The 19,775-nt window shown below is 37.4% G+C and overlaps 1 protein-coding gene across 8 annotated transcripts in view; it reads right to left on the bottom strand.

Moving 5' to 3' along the window:
• The window catches only part of DMXL1 (Dmx like 1), an 85,964-nt gene that overhangs the window by 41,922 nt on the left and 24,267 nt on the right, over positions 1-19,775 (bottom strand). For 6 of the 8 annotated variants that reach the window (XM_062018979.1, XM_062018980.1, XM_062018982.1 and 3 more), the window contains 12 exons: positions 16,576-16,765; positions 14,852-15,020; positions 10,111-10,323; positions 9,188-9,441; positions 8,400-9,084; positions 7,746-7,867; positions 7,105-7,194; positions 6,703-6,802; positions 4,627-4,743; positions 3,174-3,398; positions 844-2,538; positions 180-290 (listed from right to left, as the gene is read on the bottom strand). In XM_062018979.1, coding sequence (XP_061874963.1) covers positions 180-290; positions 844-2,538; positions 3,174-3,398; positions 4,627-4,743; positions 6,703-6,802; positions 7,105-7,194; positions 7,746-7,867; positions 8,400-9,084; positions 9,188-9,441; positions 10,111-10,323; positions 14,852-15,020; positions 16,576-16,765 — 3,971 coding nt within the window. Of the gene's footprint in view, positions 1-179; positions 291-843; positions 2,539-3,173; positions 3,399-4,626; positions 4,744-6,702; positions 6,803-7,104; positions 7,195-7,745; positions 7,868-8,399; positions 9,085-9,187; positions 9,442-10,110; positions 10,324-11,892; positions 12,151-14,851; positions 15,021-16,575; positions 16,766-19,775 lie in introns of those variants that run through there. The other 2 variants (XM_062018983.1, XM_062018986.1) reach the window with 2 other exon arrangements.

The raw sequence follows: 19,775 nt of genomic DNA, 5'->3' as shown, positions 1-19,775 counted from the left end.
CCCTCAGCCTTTCAACATAGGGGAGATGCTGCACTCCATCATCTTTGTGGCCCTGCGCTGAACTCTCTCAATCCAACAACACTTTTGATTCTGCAAAGGTATGTCAACAGCACAGCAATTATATGTACAGTGAAGACACTAAGATTCATTCCCCTTAATCAAGAAAACACAGTAGTTACCTTGGTGAAGCAGTTGAGCTCGATGTACAGGAGGAAGTGAAGTTGTTAAAAATGTGTGAAGCCGAACGGCTAATAAAAATTTTAAACCACACTCATCAAGAGTTTCTCCACCTGGAATTAAATATTTTTATATGCACTTCAGAGAAACTAAAAGTATATTAGGTGTCTTAACAGAACAAGTATTCTAGAATTCTGGACTACTAATGCTTTAAACTTATTAGTTTAATTCATAATTCTTCCCTTCAAGGAAAGAGAAAAAATTTGAATATAAAAGTCTTTCATTTTTTTGGTCTTAATGCAAGAGGCAAAAAAGTGTTACCATATTAAAAAATTCATAAAGTTATTTCTCTGTTTCTCTACATAGTGCAACAAACAGTGGCCGTTAAGAATGCAGTTTCTTCAAAAGCGAATTAAAAACTATTACAGTATGTGAACTGATGGATTAGCACTGGTTTCAACAGTCAGTAATACAAAATCTGATTTTATTAAGTCTGAAGTCTTGAAACTTTATTTAAGCAGTAAATAATACACATAATATACTATACTATGAAACAAAACTAAGACACATTTCCACATGACATAAAAATATTCCAAAAAAAGAAAAAATCCAAAAAAAAAGATTGTGAAGCACACTAGTACATTTAAGTTGGAAGAAATAGCTTACCCTGATTTCTGTCTCTGCTTTCTCCGATGTCAGTACTGGTAGTAGCAATTGTATCTGCCAAGGCCATCAATGACATTTGCTCCATCCTAGTCAGGCCTGGCAAGCTTGAATGAAGCAAGTGACGAGAAAGAACTTGTGCATGCTCTGGTCCAAAGTAAGTTGGGCTATACTGAGAAAGATCAATGACTTTTGGTTTTGAAATGTCCTCATCTGCATCAAATGTAGTAAGTTCATCTGTACTTACAGCAGTATTTTGAAAGAGATCTTCATAATTGTCATTTGGCACATCTTTTTTTTTTTGACTGTTTTGATTATTAGTCTTCTCTGAATAAGAATGAGATGAATCATCATCCGCAGCAAGCAGAGCATACAAAGGCAATGGTGGAACAGAATCTATTTCAATATAGTCTGCAGTCTCAGTTTTGCTGAATGTTTTGGGATCTCTTGCAGTACTTCCACTTGCACTGATGGTCAGAGATCTGAGCCTCTTATCATGATTAGGTTCAGATTCATTTACAGCAACAACTTCACCAGCAATGCACTTCACCAGATGGGACAGAATGGCTTTTGCTCTACGTACTTTACCAAGATCCATGAGTTCCAACAGTTGATATGGATGGTACTGAGGCAAGGTTGGAGATAATGAATGAGCTGCTTCAAAAAGACCCGAATCTTCCATTTCCATAGACAGATCACAGGCAGACTTTTTCCCACTTAGTTTCTGTGCAAGGCTGGTCATAGATCTGGTCAGGGGTCGCTTTGGTGGATGCAGACCTGAGGTGGCTGACTGGCTTTGTTTCATTAAGCTAGTCATACATGGCATACTTCCACTCCAAGAACCCATACAAACTGGCTCCTGCTTGGAAGGAGATTGCCACTGCGAATAAACATGCATTTCGCAATCCATTCCAACTACCAGAATGCCATCACGCACCCAAGACAAGGAGACTGGAAAAGGAGGTGATCCTTCCACAGATGAAACCAAGTCAACACAACGCAGCAGAACAAACTTAGAAAGGGTCGTAGCCTTTGCGCTGTCACTATGCAAGATTGCTACAGTCTCCTTACCATTTTGTTCTTGCATCTTCCCAGACAGCTGACCAAACATATAAAGTTTTGATCCAATTCCCACTGTCAGAATATGTGAACCATCTTCCCTAGACATCCAATCTAAGTGTACCAAGTGCTTAGTGCAGGGGATAATATTCCCACCAGGAGACAGAGAAACATCTTGTCGGCTATATGACACTGAATTACTATTAATAGTAACACCAGAGTCTAACATGGTGCCTATCTCATCTAAATGAAGAGTCTGTTCTAGAATCCAAGAAGAACCCCCTGTAGATTCACACTCAAAAATGCTAACGTACATTATAAAGTCTTGAGAAAGATTACTATTTTTATGTGTTCCCTGCTTGTATGCTACTGCTAATCTGTTCGTGTGTGCACAGCTAACTTCAGTTGGCCTTCCCGGAACACTAATTGCACTACTACTAAGTCCATCCTCAATTAGTAATGGCCATTCTTCCCATATGTATGTAACATTACTGTGTGCACTACATTCTGTCATGGAAGAAGATGATGATTCAGTGGTAACTCTGCATCTCCAGAATCGAACTTTTCCATCAGAGCATGAAGTAGCCAGCAGATATGGTGCACGACAAACAGGATATATGGAAGAAGAGCTCAGATGCCCTAAAATTAAATAAAATACACTTTCATTGGGAGAAATACTAAAAAGTAAGCAAAGTAGTAAAGATTTTTTATAAAGGTCTCATATTATTATTCTGAAACAAACAAACAAAAATACTACCAATTCCTCATAAAGAACATACAGGACCTTATAAAAGAGACACGGTCAAAATACTACAAATAATTTTACCTTTGGTTTCATTTTATCCTGTGCCTGATTTAAATGTGACTATTATCTCTCCCATTAAACAAACACTTCTCATTCAGAAATCCAAAAATCTTTATAAAATATTTTTTTAAAGACTACTGATGAAGTCTTAAATTTTAACTACAGATCCTACAAAATATTTAATTACTGACTCCACAGGAAAAATTGTTTCTCTAATTCCCTTGGTTGAAAAATTCTGGAATTTAATAAATATTATAATTCAAACAAAAGCTTTATTTTTGTATTAGTTCCAGGACTGAGATATAAAGTCAGGGGAGTAAATTTTAGAAAATCTTTGGGATCCACTAACAGGAATTTTCATTTTAACAACAAATATCAATATTACTATTCCTTTGTTTCTGACTTTGGTATTAAAACAGAAAGTCAAAGATTCCTTATTTTATTCTTTAGAAAAAATAAAATTACAAACCTGCTGATGGCTTTACACTTATTATCTCTACTCCCTCTGGCAAATTCAACTCTTGACTATACACCATTTTGGAAGACAGAGTAAGCCAGCTAGTACTCTGAAGGTTTGCTCTACAGGCCTGATACTTGTGAGTGAAAGGTGATTGTATCTTCTCTGGATCTGGTGAAGAATACAGTTCTTCCATTTCTGTTGCCGCTCCAGGTGTACTTGCATCTATCTTTTCATCTAAAAAAGTTTGCATTGTTAATTTTAAAAATACAATTATTTCTTTTAACTCAAAAAGTAATTTTACTCATAAGTTAAAAAAAATTTACTTTACTTTTAATAAAATGAATTCCTACATTCACATTTAAAGAAAAAAGCTAGTGAACAAAGTAAATACTTTTAAAATTCTAGAACTGCTGAGAAGTTAAAGCTTGAACTCTTCATAGAGTAACCAGAACCAACAAAATCTATAGATGAAATAGGTGTATATATATGGTCATGCACAGAAATTAGTGCTTCATGAAGATCAAACTACGTGCAGCTAGAAGAAAAATAAGACCCCCATGTCTTACCTTATGAACTGGGGAAAGATATTTTTCAGAAAAGCTTTGTTAATACTTTCTTAAGATATAGGATCTCAGAGATTATGTGACAGGAATGCTTCATTACTTTTTTTTTTTTTTTTAATATAAAACTCAACAGTTTAAGTATTAATTTGATGGATTTGGAACATGAAAATTGACAATAGTTTGGTCGAAAAGCCTTATCAGTAACATCCTCATCATATAAGCAGATGGATCTTTAGACTTCCCATCAACTTATAAACTAACTGCAATAATACTTAAAATAATTCAAGTTTTTCTGCGTTTGAAAGTAACAGTAAGAAAACGTCAGTTTGATGTAAATTAACAGTAACATGTATTACAGTAGATTCCTCTGATATGTGGCAAATGACACAGATAACTTTTAATGACTTTAAGAAAATTAAACTGAAAACTACTGAAGCATACCTTAGCTTACTAGAAAAGTTTTTATTGTTTTCCTGGTAGTTGGAAAGAGAACCATGACAGCTCAGAACTTCAATATTCTGCATAATTTTAATTCTATGCCTGATGTTAAGGTGCTTCAGACTACAGTCCTATTTAAAACTTAGGTGTAAACTCAAAAACTGCAAATAAAAAAACCCTGAAGAGCAAAACATCTCAACTATTATGTCTTATTAAAAACAGATTAAATGTATTTGCCCCTAAAATGTACAAAGAATACCAGACTTTGGGCTCAGGGTGAATTCAAAAGCTTCAGCATTCTGAAGGCTACAAAGTAATCAAGAAAGAATAGGTTGTGATGAAAGACAGTAATTGAAAATTCTTTTCAAAAAGCCGAAATACAGTTTGGAATACACTGAATAATAGTTTTATTCACAAAACAGCAACTTTTTAAACAGAGATCTACATGAAAGAGGGCTTACCTACTGAGACAGGAATAGACTTCAAATGTAAATGCCACATACGCAGTAATGAATGGTTTTGAGTATACTCTATTACTATTAAGTAGAATTTTTCAGAGAATCCATTCTGCTGGTTTCCTGATGAAATTCAGAACAGAAAGATCTTAGGGCTTATTCATCTGAAAACAAAACTAAATTTTGCTGGCTAGCAAACAGTCATATTAAGCTATTGCAAACTAATACTGAAATGCAATGGTCTGAATACATCCAACTTGATTATAGTAGTTTTCCCAGTATTTTAACAGAACAACCACCATTGCAATTCTAGGTACATACTTGAAGAGGTGTCAAAGTTTTCTTTTTTGCCTGAATTTGCTGGATCTAAAGTTAAACACCAGGATGTACTCTCAGCTCTATACCTTTGTTTTTTATATACTTGTCTCTTACAGTAAATTTCTTAGCTGTTACTGTCAATTGTAACGTTAAGACAGTGAGCTAGACAGAATTTTTACCTTTAACATACAAAAGTCACATCTAAAGAACTGCCATGAGAATAGTTGGGAAAGTCACAGTCTCGTCTAATGGACTGGCTCATTGATCACAACCCTGTCAACAAAACTATATAGTCTGGAATGTACAAGAAGTACCACACATCTTCCTAAGAAATTACTGGTTAGAGTTCCACATCAAGAAAACAAAAGAGGAGTTGCATTATCTAGAAGGTGTGCCCAGGAGAAGGAAGGAATAATTAGCTTAGGGACTATCTTTCCTGCGTGATTCCTCTGACTTTTCTTTAGGTATGCATCTACATAAAACATAATCTACCATAAGCTGTATTTGCCATGTGGGTTTGACATTGTGTTGCTTATGGTACTGTAGAAAAAAAAAGCAAATCTGTTATTTTTTTAAAAAACAACACATGCTAAATACTGATATGCTTCAATAAAGAGGAAAGAGTAGAGGGGTTTAAAACTAAAGACCTTTAAAGTACTAGAAAATACTTTCAGATTAGAATGTATGTGAATGATACATTTCTAACAGTTTTTTAATTTCTTACATGGCAGCAATCTATATAGATCTTCATAACACACATTTATACAGTTGCCTTTTTCTAAGATCAAATAGCTTCCGTATTTCTCTTAAAGTCCTTTCCATATATTATACTCAAGATGCAAACGTACCACAAATTTATGCTATAGAGTAACACTTCTTGCATATTTTGTTTCTGATTTTCGACAATTCATTTGCAGTTTTTGACCTCTACTGAGAGTTAGGATGACACTTTCATAGATTATCTCCATTACTACAAATCTTTTTCTTGACTAGAGAGAGCTAATTCAGAAGTGACCATTACAGTTCAGGTGCCTTCCTTTTCTTCTAACAATAACAATAAAAAATTGTGTACCAAGTTATGCAATATTTTCACACTGTTCCACAACTTTGCTTTGTTTTATTTGACATTCCCTCTACTACTGTAGATGACTTGATTTAACAAGCTTTACCCTTTCCCCTCCCCCCCATTATTTCATTGCAACAGAAAAAAGCTGAAATGCATATATAACACATCCACTGATGCAGTCAGTGGTTGGAAAAGCAGCTGTTTCAAAGCGATTTGGATCTGCCCTAAGAGCTACAAATCCACAGACTACTCATAGTACTGTATTCTATAGTTGTGTTTGGGAGGATTTGTTTGGCTTTTCATTTATTATACCATACTGAGAAACAGTATTTAGCCGATAGGAAGGATGAACATATACCATTAAAGGATGCAATAAGCTTTGTCTACATCATAGCCAACAGGCTCTACGTTCAAAACCCTTTCTCCATCATGTAAGAAAGGTATTAGCAATGGAACCCTTAAGACAATCCATAATGAGTAACTCATGGTTTAAGCCACTATATCTAAAATTTTGTGGTTCACTACCGTTAAAGGAAGTGAAACACCCACAAGTTTCAATATATACCAATGAAGGAAATCTGGTCTAAGGATCTCAAATAAAGCAAGGTATTTGACCTTAAAATGTTAAAAGCTACAAATTCTTTCCACTCTACAGAATGAAAAACGTCTTCAATGTTGTATGATGAATCATTCTTTACCAGAGTCAGATAAACTGTTCTTTTCAGGTTTTTCCTTCTCCTCGTTATTTAAAATGAAGTCTTCTTGAAAAACATGGAATAACTGCATTTTCCTGCCACGCTAAGGAAGTAAAAACACACATAAGAAGTGAACATCATGGAGTGTACTGTTTAGGATTGCTCACTGAATTGGGAGCTTTTAACTTGATATATACACATTAACGACATCTTTCAAGAAAAGGCATCTTCATTACTCAAATACTTTTCATTTACAGGTAGTACAAAACCAAATGCAAATACATGTCAGAAGAAATCTTTAAATACATCCTCTTTACCTGATGAAGAGTTACAAGTACAGCCTTTATCATTAATGCTTTTTATACAAGCTAATTATGGTATAAAATGAGTATAAAAAGATCTTACAAGCTCTGTGATCGCATCCAGTTCAATGATACATCCTGGACGTGCCGTAGATTGTTGACTTACAATATTAAAAACTTCACCAACATATTTCTGTTTAAAGAAAGTCAGAGGGATGGTCTCATTAACTCAGAACTGTGCATTTGTGTGGCACAGTTTGCTAGGTAGGTGCAACACCACTACGCTAACTAAACCATTAAACAGACACTGGTTGCAATCCATCAAGAACACAGGTAATGTTCCCAGTTTTATCAAGACCCACATTGGTTTTGATAGCTGAAAGGTGATGGGAACATCTGGGAAGCCTTGTTTTCAGCGGTTTATTGTCCTTTCCTCAAGTTGCATTGTCATCTCAGCTTTTCATTTGGACAGACAATACACACATATTGCTTGTTTCTCTGTGATTACTCCTTGTAGAGCAAGCGTTAAAGAGGTATTTCCCAAGCAAACACTGACCTGCCTTAATATCCAGTTTGAGATTATAAAGTGGAGTACGGATACAATGTTAAAAGTATTAGCCTGTTTCTACAAGCAGAGCTAAACCACTTCAATCTCTTATTAGTTATAGTTACCAATAAATCTGAAACAAGTGATAATGAATGAAGTTCCAACCTCCAAAAAAGTTGAGGCAGCTTTTCACTTACAGAAATTTCTGGATTGGAGAGCTCACACAAAAGTTTCTTAGCATCTATTACAGCTTGATATAATCTCAAATGCTGTCCATCACTTGCCACAAAGCAGGCACTTGGAGAATTACAATACGCACCTGAAAAACAAGATGACAAAAAGGACTCATATTCAGATACCAATTTACTCCCTTGGAGGGTTTTTTTTTTGCAAGAGGCAATTTTAAAGTTATGAAATAAAACTACAGTGTAAGAAAAAGAAGTCTCTCTTGTTAATTTCTGTTCACAAGCAAAAAATACAAAGTTTGATGCTGTGCTCAGTAACAAAATCAAAGTATATGAAAGAAAATGAGAATCCTATTTGCAAACCAGAGCAAAATCTACCCCTGCTTTTAAGTGTTCAACATACTCTGAAGTAAGGACTAGCATTTAAAAACTCTACTGTATTAGTTCCTAAAATATCAAAAACATAAAATAATGAAGAACAACATTATAAAACTTCACAATGGTATAGGCATTTTCCAAGTATCATGAACTTGGAAATTTGTGAAATAAGGGACCCATGCTTAACGTTTTTCCATTGCTTTCACATATCTCTACATTATATACTTCATAGAACTATTAGGTTATATAAATTTTATTCTAAAACACAAATCAGGAAACGAAACTCACCAAGGCAATAGCTGGGTATAAGTGTGGGCAGCCATGCAACGTTAGAAAAAGCTGAAGTATGGAGAGAATTGATCCGAGCAAGTTCAGACACTCCACCAGAAAACGATAAAGGCCCAACAGGGTCAACTCTCCAAAGAATAAGTTCACTGTAAACCGCACTGGGATCTTGGGATGTTACATTTGCATTGCCTCTACTCTGAAGTCTTACTGGTGACTCCTGAGACTTTAAAGAATCATTTTCCTGTTCTGCATTCTCAATATCTGGTGAAACTAGGGCATTGTGATGTGAGGTTGTAAGCAGCAGTGGTAATACTGAGTGGCAAGCCAAGTCATTAAGATGAAAACGATGACCACAGTATCGAGATTTATGTGAAATACTGAGCACAGTTGAAAAAGCAGATTCCTCAGCAAAACTCACTAGCCACTGGTTCAATGATCCATCTGCATGTTTGGAAATCATCATGACACTGGGTGTGAAGATACTTAGTTTTAAACTGTTGGTTGATTTACTGTGTCCAGAAGAGATAAGCATAGATGAAGATCGTGTAAGGACAGGAGGCTTTTGTTTGCCTTGTTGAATAGCTAAGTCAACATTTTTGGTACAAGCATACATCACTATACTTCTGCAAAGAGAGTTTGCATCTCCCGTTGGAAATGCAACAGGAATTCTTGAGACAAATGACACCTGGAATTTTAGGAAAGGGAGAAAGAGAAAAAAAGTAACGATTAAAGTTATTTTCTCATTATACTTCTAAGTAGCAATGCATAATCCAGAAAACATGAAGTACCTGGACCTGGCGAAACATGCCAGGCTGGTATTCATCTAGCCAGTCCACATGCCATACCAGTAGTGAACCATCCATAGGATGTATACTGAATAGCATGTCAGCATTTTTACTCCATTCAGAAAGCAGTACTTCAATTTCATGATCAATAACAGTAGAAGATAAAGGAACAAGGCTTGAATTTGGTGCAGTTTTCTCATCACCCAGTTCCTTCTTTTCTTGGTTTCCTTTGTGCTCATCTCCATTTTCATCAACTTCTACAGAATACACAAATACATACAGATTATATTCAAAAGCAGTACAGCAAGCAATGTTATTCAGGCAATGGAACACATTTCAGGCTTTTTATAAGCTACTCATATAAGCACAAATTTCAAATAATAACATTTTTAAACAGAAATCCTTCAGTGGATCTCAGTCAGTGACTAACAAGCAAAAACAGTTTATCTTCTACCTTAATTTGAAATACTTCTTTTTTCCCCCATTTTATCTCAATTTTGCATGCATCAGCAGAACAAAAGCAGTTATCTCCAAATGGTATATATTTAAAATAATTGACTAAATAAAGCTATTTAAATTATATATACATTAATACTTTTTTAAAATAAAGTTAATTTTATGGTTTCACCTGTTTCCTTCAAAATACTAAAGAGAACACACTTTAACACAAAGGCCTCCAGGTCAGTGAAAGCAAATAACAAAGTTTTTTGCATAAATAACTCAGCCTCTGGAACAACCATAAACAAATTCAGAAATTCTAGATACGAATCTGTAACAGTCACTTCAGTACGTCCAGCATAAAGGAAGAAAATACATAGAAATAGTCTGTTTCCTTACATATAAAGTTGCTCACCTCTAACTTCACATGAAAAAACATTTTAAACTACTGGGTAATGAAAGCCATTTGTTTATGCTAAGATTTTTACCTTCTTCTGATCTGCTATCCATTTGATTAGATTCTTCAGTGTTAGTCTCAGGAGAATTATGTTCAAAACTCTTTTTAAGTTGTTGCAAAAATACTTCCATGGATAAGGTAAAATGAAGTTCTTTGTTGTTTAGCCAGTGCACAACAAAAGGTCCACTTTTTTCTTCATTTTCACCAAGACTCAGAGATGTGATAGAAGGGAGTAGAGGAATATCTACCAGGAAAAGATGTTGGCATTTTTAAAACTCAAATTTTTTGGTTAAAAAATAATTTTAGAGAGACTTTTCTAAGCAGAAACCCTACCATGAAAAAAATACGCTAAGTATACTTCCACTGGTCACTCCTTTCACCATCATGTACTTTCGGCTTAAAATTGCTTGATTGCTACCAAAAGAGATGTCCCACACACACTTACATTAGGATTACAGTATGGCCCTGTGCTGTTACAGCTTCACGATGTAACACTGTCTGTACAGGTTAATTTATTTTGTCTTTTGCTACTGCAGCTCAGTATGAATCAAATGTTTCAAATAAATAATTAAATATTTTAAATAAATAATTTTAACATTATTTCCCAACATTTAGTCCACAATGGAGGCCACAGCAGGTATACAGTGTAATCAAAGACAACATATGACAGGGTTTACACTAGCAAAAACTAGTACAGTGACAAGATGGTATCTTCTGTAACACTATCACAAAAAGCCAAGATTTTTGATTCCTATAGATTCTGTTATTATTTTACACCATGATGTTACTTGGTGTCCATATGGCTGTGAAAAATAAAAGCATAATCACAAAGTGCAGAAGCAAGTATCGAATTGTGGCAGAGTCATATAATCCAAATTAAGTGTGGCTAAGAAGCACCTAGGTTATTTGCTGCAGTTTCTTCAAATGACCCATACAGCAACACACTAAAAGCTCAATCTGCGTTTAATTCCGACCTAGAAATCTCTACATATATTCCCATTTCCTTCTGCTCCCTATTTATGCAGCACTACTTAAATTCTATGCCCTGGGAAATAGAGACTTTTTACTTCAATTTTGTTGGGTTTTTTCAAAGATAGCAACAACTGTGAATTACCTTCAGTCTAGCCTAAGAAAGTGATAAGAGCACACTGACAGAGGAACAGACCATCAGGACTACCAGCTGCTTTGGTAGTTGGGGGGAGGAAACAGACATAGTAAGGGAAAGCGGCAAGAGGAGCACAGCGTATTTAGAAAATATAGTATGTCTTCCTAGAAAGGTCAAGTAACAGCAGTCTCAAAAAATATTGCAAAACATTGGGCAAAAACTGAACTTGGAGAAAATAATTCTGTTTACTTCTCTGTGGAAGTAAAAGCTACAGTGTGAATAAGAAGGTGAACTTGCAAGATGATTTTTAACACTATATTATAAATCAATGTACTTTGAGAATATATAAAAAGACTGATGAAGAAACAGCATTTTCCCACGCACACAAGTCTATAGGGCCAGACGGGATCTACTTGATGGTACTGAAGGAGCTGGCAGAAGTGCTTGCCAAGCCACTCTCCATCATTTATCATCAGTAGTGGCTAAACAGAGATACCAGTTGACTGCAAGTTAGCAAATATGATGCTCATCTACCAGAAAATCTGGAAGAAGGATCCAGTAAACTAGAGACCTGTCATCTTGACCTTGGTGCTTGGGAAAGTTATGAAGCAGATCATCCTGGGTGCTACCACATGGCATGTACAGGACAAACAAGTGAGTAGGACTAGTCAGTATGGCTTCATGAAGGGCAGGTCCTGCTTGACTAACCTCATGTCCTTCTACCACAAGATGACCTGACCAGAGGATGAGGGAAAGGCTGTGGACGTGGTCTACCTGGACTTTAGTAAAGCTTTTGACATTGTTTCCCACAGCGTTCTCCTGGCTTGGATGGGTGTACTCTTCGTTGAGTTGAAAACTAGCTGTATGGCCAGGTCCAGAGAGTGGTAGTGAATGGAGTTAAATCCCATCAGCGGCCAGTCACCGGTGGTCTTCCCCAGGCTGAGTGTTGGGGTCTTTTCTCTGTGATATCTTCATCAATGATCTGAAGGAGGAGATTAAGTGCACCCTTAAGTTTGCAGATGACAAGTTGGCCAGGAATATTGGTCTGCTTGAGGACAGGAAGGCTCTTTAGAAGGACCTGGAAAGGCTGGATCAATATGCCAAGGTCAGCTGTATGAGGCTCAACAAGGCTAAGTGCCAGATCCTGTTCTTGGGCCACAACAACCCCATACAACGCTACAGGCTTGAAGCAGCGTAGCTAGAAGGCTGTCCTGAAGAAAACGATCTGGAAGTCTTGGTCAACAGCCTCCTGAATGTGAGTCAGTAGTGTGTTCATGTAGTCAAAATCATCATGGCTAGTATCAGAAATAGTGTAGACCACATGACTAAGGAAGTGATTGCCTCCTGTACTCAGCACTACAGAGGCCACATCTTTATCACTGTGTTCAGGTCCCTCACCATAAGAAAGAGTTTGAGGTGCTAGGGTACGTTCAAAGATCAACAAAGCTGCAGAATGGTCTGGAGCAAAAGTGTTAGAAGGAGAGGCTGGATGAACTGGGTTTGTTTAGCCTGGAGAAAAGAAGGCTTACGAGACCTTATCACTCTTTACAACTACTTGAAAGAAGGCTGTAGCAAGGTGAGTGTCAGTCCCTCTCTGAAGTTACGAATGATGAGACGAAATAGACTCAAGTTAGGCCAGTGAAGGTTTAGATCATATGTTAAAAAAAACTTCCTCATTGAAAGTGATGTCAGGTTCTAGAACAGGTTGCCCAGAGAAGTGGTTGAGTCATCATCCCTGGAGGTATTTAGAAGATATATAAGTATGGTTCTTGGTCACTGTGAACATTGGCAGTTTTGGGTTAATGGTTGAACTGGTCTTGAAGGTCTCTTCCAACCTAAACCATTCTATTGTTCTATAAAAGAAGGTCTCAAGGTTTTTGCTGCTATAAGAAAATGAGTTTCAAAATTAATACCACAAATTTAATAAAACATTTCAAATACATTTACTCTTATATATGACAGCATTCTTCAAATAGTAAAATGAATGAGAGGCTGCTCTGGTCTTCATTTTTATCTAGTACTCTGAATGTTGTAATAAGGGCAAGTTTTCAAGTGAGAGATAATAAACTGATTTGGTTTAAATTAAATGAAAGAAAATACAATTAAGTTTTCAGACAATTTCATTTAAAAAGGGCAAACTAAAACTACTACTTAAAGAATTTGTTTAGAATGAAGTACTTAAGGACTTGGCTGTGAGGAAAAACAGGTACTTCTTCAAATTAAGAATTAAGATGGGAAAGCTACTTCAAACAGAGTTTCTGTGTTGAAGAACAACTCATTATCTTCCAATGTACTGAGTTAAAGACCAAAATGATCCAAAACACAATATGAAGATAGACAATATTAATACAGTTAACACAGAAGGAATACAAGACTTAAAATCCAGAGACATATGTTAGACACCTAGGAAAAAAAAAATTACCACTCTTTTCCAAAATTATTTTCATTCGCATTCTGAGCTTGCTGTTGGGCACACTTGTATTGCAAAAACTATTACAAGTAAAATTAAAGTTTGCTTAGTTATTTTGTATAAAGAAAAAAGAAAAGCAGCATAATATGAGCAGATATAAAAAAAGATAGCGAAAGATTATGTGCTAACCATATTAAAAGATTAGCTATCTCTTTGTGCAATCTGAAGACGCAGTAAATGCAGAGAACTGTAGTACAATCCTGCAAGCAATCTTTGGAGAAATTTTCCTTTATGACACTGGGTAGTCACATATGTTATGACTGGAGCCATCTCTTGTAAAGATAGGATGGCATTGATAGTACAGCACAAAACTACAGTAAGTCTGGTAGACTAGATGTGATTCTAGTCATATCTGTTAAAAGAAACAAGAACCAACACTAGAAAAAGTGAAGACTAACTCTAATCATATAGGAGAAAGCATTTACACCATGTTTAGCCCAGCAACATAATGGAAATTAATAGTTCTTCATGATCATACCAAAGTCTGTACAGCTACAAACAGCAACTCATCATGAATGCCTTTAGGTCAACATTGGTCTTTTAAACAAGAGTCAACAAGGAAAAAAAAAAATTTAAAAATACTACAAAGCTGAGCTTAACTAGTTTAAGAAGAAGATTATATAATGTTTATTCATTAAGTCTGGACACAGGAAATCACATTACAGTGGTAAAACCTTCATGAAAGTCCATTCAATACTGTCTTTCTACTCCATTTTTCAACAAGCAGACATGTACTTCATTTTTAGCATACACAAATTACTACGAAGACAGAAATACTAGCAACTAGAGGGGATTTTGCTTAATGCTTATCAGCACGTTGCTTGAGTGCAAGACAATATTAAAGGTCATGAAACACAAGATGAAAGACTGTTTCACTGTGTTCAGAAACAGGTACTCATTTGAAGAAGCCTGGAAATTTTTTGTTTACCATACACAATTTCCAGTAAATTCATAACCCATTACAGATACTTAGGCTTCTGCATCTCAGACCACTGTGAATCTCATTTAAAAAATGACCAAAAGTGAAAGTAGAAGAAGGTTCTTTCACATATTAAATAAAACTGTCATACTATTAATTTTGTGTGACCATATAAATATATGCAAGAACATATCCGACTCAGTTAAGCTTACACAGACAATACAGACCTAACTGAAACTGTAGCTCACCCTGTGGCAAGGATATATCATACTTCTTACCTGTGGCTGGATTGATACTGGCAGCAATATGGAAATGACAAAGCGCATTTGCATGAGGAGAAACGTTTCTGTGAACTTCATGGGGATCTTGCTGATGTGGAGCATATCCAGTATGAGCCACAACAGCACCCGACCTCCTCCTTCCTCGTCGAAAGTGTCTCAGGTTTAACTGCATGAAGAATTTGGTATCATTTTAATTCTTTCCAAAAAGGAAAAGCAGATTTCATCTGTAAGTGGTTTTCTAGATATTAAAATGAGTGAAATTTTAAGTTTATAAGCTACTTTAAAGCACTGGTGGAATTTCTTGCAAAAATTACACTGTCCAGGTGTGTCTGCAGTAGAAATACCAGTGTCTTCAGATTCATTTATGAAGGCTTATACAGCACTTCGACATAGTAACTGACTTGTATTTCAGTGTGCAGACAATGTTCATACAATTTTTATACATAAACAGAAATTATTTTTGTGTTTCATAAATGCACACCATACCTACTCAAGACTCTGAAAAAAGCAGTAAATCTAAATTAACTCATTTCAGAGACAGAAAAACTGGATCACTACTTCGGATCTGATTAGATCAGTATTTCTGCTCCCACCATAAGGGCCCAATGAGTACTAAGGTCTTCCTCCTATTATGTAAATATATGTTTCCAAGGGAAAAATAATATTCTGTTTTTAAGACTGACTAGGCTATTATAAAGTCTCATTCCATATACCACACATTTCAAGCCTATTGTGCTGTACATATCTATACAGGCACTAAAGGGCATCAGAAGGTACAAGATTTGTACTAAGGATAGTATTAAAATCTTGACGTTCCTCTTTACTTCCTATCTTTTTGCATCTTACCACAGAACATTCAGGTAAAATAGTTTTCTCTCAGTTTTGCTGCAATTGTTATTTCTGATCTCTAATGTTGCCTCTTATTTTCAACAGTAATACAGAGCTGCCTCCAACTTCCTTTAACATCCCTATTTTTAATATTTTTTCTTTGTTCTATTGTGCCTTTCAGCCCGTCAGCATGCTTTCCATTTATGTCACTTGTGGTAAGAAAGCATCATGAGCATGCTAAATACATTCTTTAATTCAGATAAATGCACAGTGCTCCCATACTCTCTATACAGCTTTCTAGAAGACCGATAAGGCTTCATTTACCCCAAAGTTCCCAATAGTTAGTGAACACTAGCTGCTAAGGATCACTTGCCTTAGAGTCTACCCTACTTGAGGACTACCACAGAAAGGTAACAAAGGCTTCTTTAGGCAACAAAGGCCACTTTTCCTCTGTCCATAATATCAATGTTTTCCCAGTTGCAGAAGCCAGAGAACATTCCACTACTTCAGAGGTAATAAGTGAGCCCCTACCATACATTTTAAGGCAGCATCATTAGCGGGTTTCACATAACCTAAATACAGTTTGTGCTCCATACTGTTCCTAGCCCTTTCAACTAAATACTGCAAAGCCCTTTGCTTCAGTCATCACAGCAAAATAGGCATCAGTGACATCAGAAACAGTGTGTCTTCTAATAAAAAAGCTCAGTAGGACAGTTGTCACCTTAAAGAAGATTTCAAGTAAATTCACTCTTTTATAACATTTAACACACACACACACACACGGTATAAAGGATTTCATTTTATGATACGTGTTCAAGTTAGTAACTACAAACCAGTCAAAAATTATGTGCATGGACAGATGCTTATTATTACTAATCAATTTCAGTTCTTACCTCTAAAGCATTTTGCACTTTTTCCTTACTTGAAGTATTTCTCTTGAAGTTATTTGTTAAGTGTGCTGCTTCACTCCAGTTATTGTATCCTCCACTGTACAACAGACTGTCATTGGGTAACAAAGTCTCTGCCCAAACACGACAAACATTATCCTTACAGCAAGTCAGGAGTACATTGCAGACAGCACCACTGATGAGAGAAAATTTAAGGTGTGAAGAAGCTGCTTACTATCATAGAGCCCCAAAACAAAGCAACAGTACCAAACCATCTTCCATTACTAGTTTTCAGAACTGCAGCAAGTAACTTAAAGATAGTAAGGAAAGAAAAATTCAACAATACCTTCTTAGGTAAACAAATGATCATAGAATCATAGAATGGTAGGGGTTGGAAGGGACATTTAGAGATTACCCAGTTCAATCCACCTGCCAAAGCAGGTCCACCTACATCAGCTCTTAATAAATGGAACTTATTGTGTTCAAGCTTCTTTCCATTACCCCTTGTCCTGCCACTAGATACAACAGAAAAATAGGGATGTCTCAACCTCCTGACACCCACCATTTAGATATTTGTAAATATCAATGAGATCCTGCCACAGTCTCCTCTTATCCAGAATAAATAGCCCCAGTTCCTGCAGCCTTTCCTCCTAAAGAAGATGCTCCAGTCCAAATGATGTATGAAAGGCTTTCAACTATGTGAATATAAACTACTTCAAATTTCAGCCAACATAACACCCATATATAAGAAGGAATAGAAAGATGATCCAGGAAACTATACGCCTGTCAGTTTGACTTCAGTACCCGGGAAGCTGATGGAGCAGATCATCCTAAGTTCTATTATGCAGCATATGCAGGACAACCAGGTGATGAGGCCCAGTGAAGCATGGGTTTATGAAGGGCAGGTCCTGTTTAACACACCTGTCTCCTTCTATGACTAGGTGACACGCTTGTTGGATGAAGGAAGGCTGTGGATGTTGTCTGCCTTGACTTTAGTAAGGCATCTGACACTGTTTCACACAGCATTCTCTTAGGGGAATTGGCTGTTCTTGGCTTGGATGGGCATACACTTCCCTGGGTGAAGAACTGCTTTGATAGTCAAGTCCAAAGAGTCATGATCAATGGAGTTGAATCCAGTTGGCAGCCACATGAGTGGTGTCCCTCAGCGCTCAGTACTGGAGCCACTCCTGTTTAACATCTTTATTAATGATCTGGATGAGGGGATAGAGTGCATCCTTAGTGAGTCTGCAGATGACACCAAGCTGGCTGGAAGTGTTGATCTGCTTGAGGGTAGGGAAGCTCTACAGAGAGATGTAGATAGGCTGGATTGCTGGGCCAGGGCCAGGGCCAAGGCCAATGCCATGAGTTTCAATGAAGCCACGTGCCGGGTCCTGCACTTGGGCCACAACAACCACCAGCAGCGCTACAGGCTTGGGGAGGGGTGGTTGGAAAGCTGCCAGGCAGAGATGGACCTGGGAGTGTTGGTTGACAGTGGCTGAACATAAGCCCAGATGGCCAAGAAGGCCAATGGCATCCTGGCCTGTATCAGGAACAGTGTGATCCTTCCTCTGTAGTCAGCTTTAGTGAGGCTGCACCTCTAACATTGTGTCCAGTTTTGGGCCCCTCTCTACAAGAACATGGAGGTGCTGGAGAGGATCCAGAGGTGGGCTACCAAGCTAGTAAAGGATTTGGAGCATGTCTCATATGAGGAATGACTGAGGGATCTGGGACTGTTTAGCCTGAGGGAAGGCGTCTCAGGGGAGTCCTTATCGCTATCACTGCCTGAAAGGAAGTTGTAGCATGGCAGGGGTCAGTCTGTTTTCAATAGGAACAAGCAATAGAACAAGAGGAAAGAGCCTCAAGTTGTGTCAGGGGAGCTTCAGGTTGGATATTAGAAGGAAATTCTTTTCTAAAAAGGGTTGTCAGGCATTGGAGTCATTGCCCAGGGAGGTGCTGGAGTCACTGTCCCTGGAAGTGTTTAAGAGATGGGTGGATGTTCTACTTAGGGAAATGGTGTAGTGTCTGATAGGGCTGGGACAACAGCTGGACTTGATGATCTTAAAAGATATCTCCCAGTCAAAACAATTCTATGATTCTATGATTACACAACTGTGTGTTGACAAATCATGGGTTTCAATTTGCAGAATTAGTTAGAGTTGGAACAGGAAAATTTATATTTTTGTTTCCAAAGTCCTTTAAAGAAAAAACTAAACATATTCAGGATATCTGTTCTCAATTCCCCCGACCTCACTGTTATATAGCACTCAGAAAATTATATATCTAAAACAGATAAAACCAAGACAATACCAGGAACACAACAGTCAATTTAAAACTAAAAGCTTTCTTTAATTACTACTTTTCCAAATGTGATTTGTGATACATATTGTTGTGGTTTTGCCCAGCCAGCAGTGAAGCAACACGACAGCTCCTTGCTCTGTGTCCCCCATCTGCCCCTATCCTCCTTAGGATGGCAGAGGCCCCAGCAAGATGAACGGGAAAAAAGGATAACCAAAGACACTGTGGATTGAGACAAGAGCAGGGATTGCTGCCAATTACAGTTCTGGCCAAAACCAACTCCAGTACTCGACTTAGAGAGGAAAGTAACGAAAGTTTATTCTACTACCTACAAAAAACAGAACAGAACGCAAAAACCAGGTAGGATGACTGAGAAAATTACAACCAGCACTTTAATCTCTCTCCCTCACTCCTCCCTCCTTCCAGGGCTCAGCTCACTGCTCCTGACATCTCTACCTCCCCCCTGAACAGCTCGGGTGGACAGGGAATGGGGGATGTGGTCAGTCTCTCACAGATGGTCTCTGCTGCTTCTCTCTTCTCAGAGGATGACTCCTCACATTCTTCCCCTGTTCTGATACAGGGTCTCTCCCACAGGACACAGTCCTTAATGAACTTCTCTGGTGTGGGATCTTTCCAGCAGCTACAGCTTCTGCCAATAGAAGGTCTTTCCCATAGGACACAGTCCTTAATGAACATCTCTGGTGTGGGTGCTTCCCTACAGTGGCAGCTTCTGGAGATACAGGGTCCCTCCCATGGGACAGGGTCTCTTCTGGCCATAGTCACTGCCCTTGACATGGTGTCTTTAACAAAGTGAGTCACTGCCCCTGATGCAGCGTCTTCAATGAAATGCAAACAAATCACTGCTTCACCAGTCCTCTCCACAGGATACAGGGGAGTCTCTGCTTTCGTAC

The sequence above is a fragment of the Colius striatus genome, chromosome Z (assembly GCF_028858725.1).
Source record: "Colius striatus isolate bColStr4 chromosome Z, bColStr4.1.hap1, whole genome shotgun sequence".
Lineage (NCBI taxonomy): Eukaryota > Metazoa > Chordata > Aves > Coliiformes > Coliidae > Colius > Colius striatus.
This window is presented reverse-complemented; position numbering and strand designations above follow the sequence as displayed.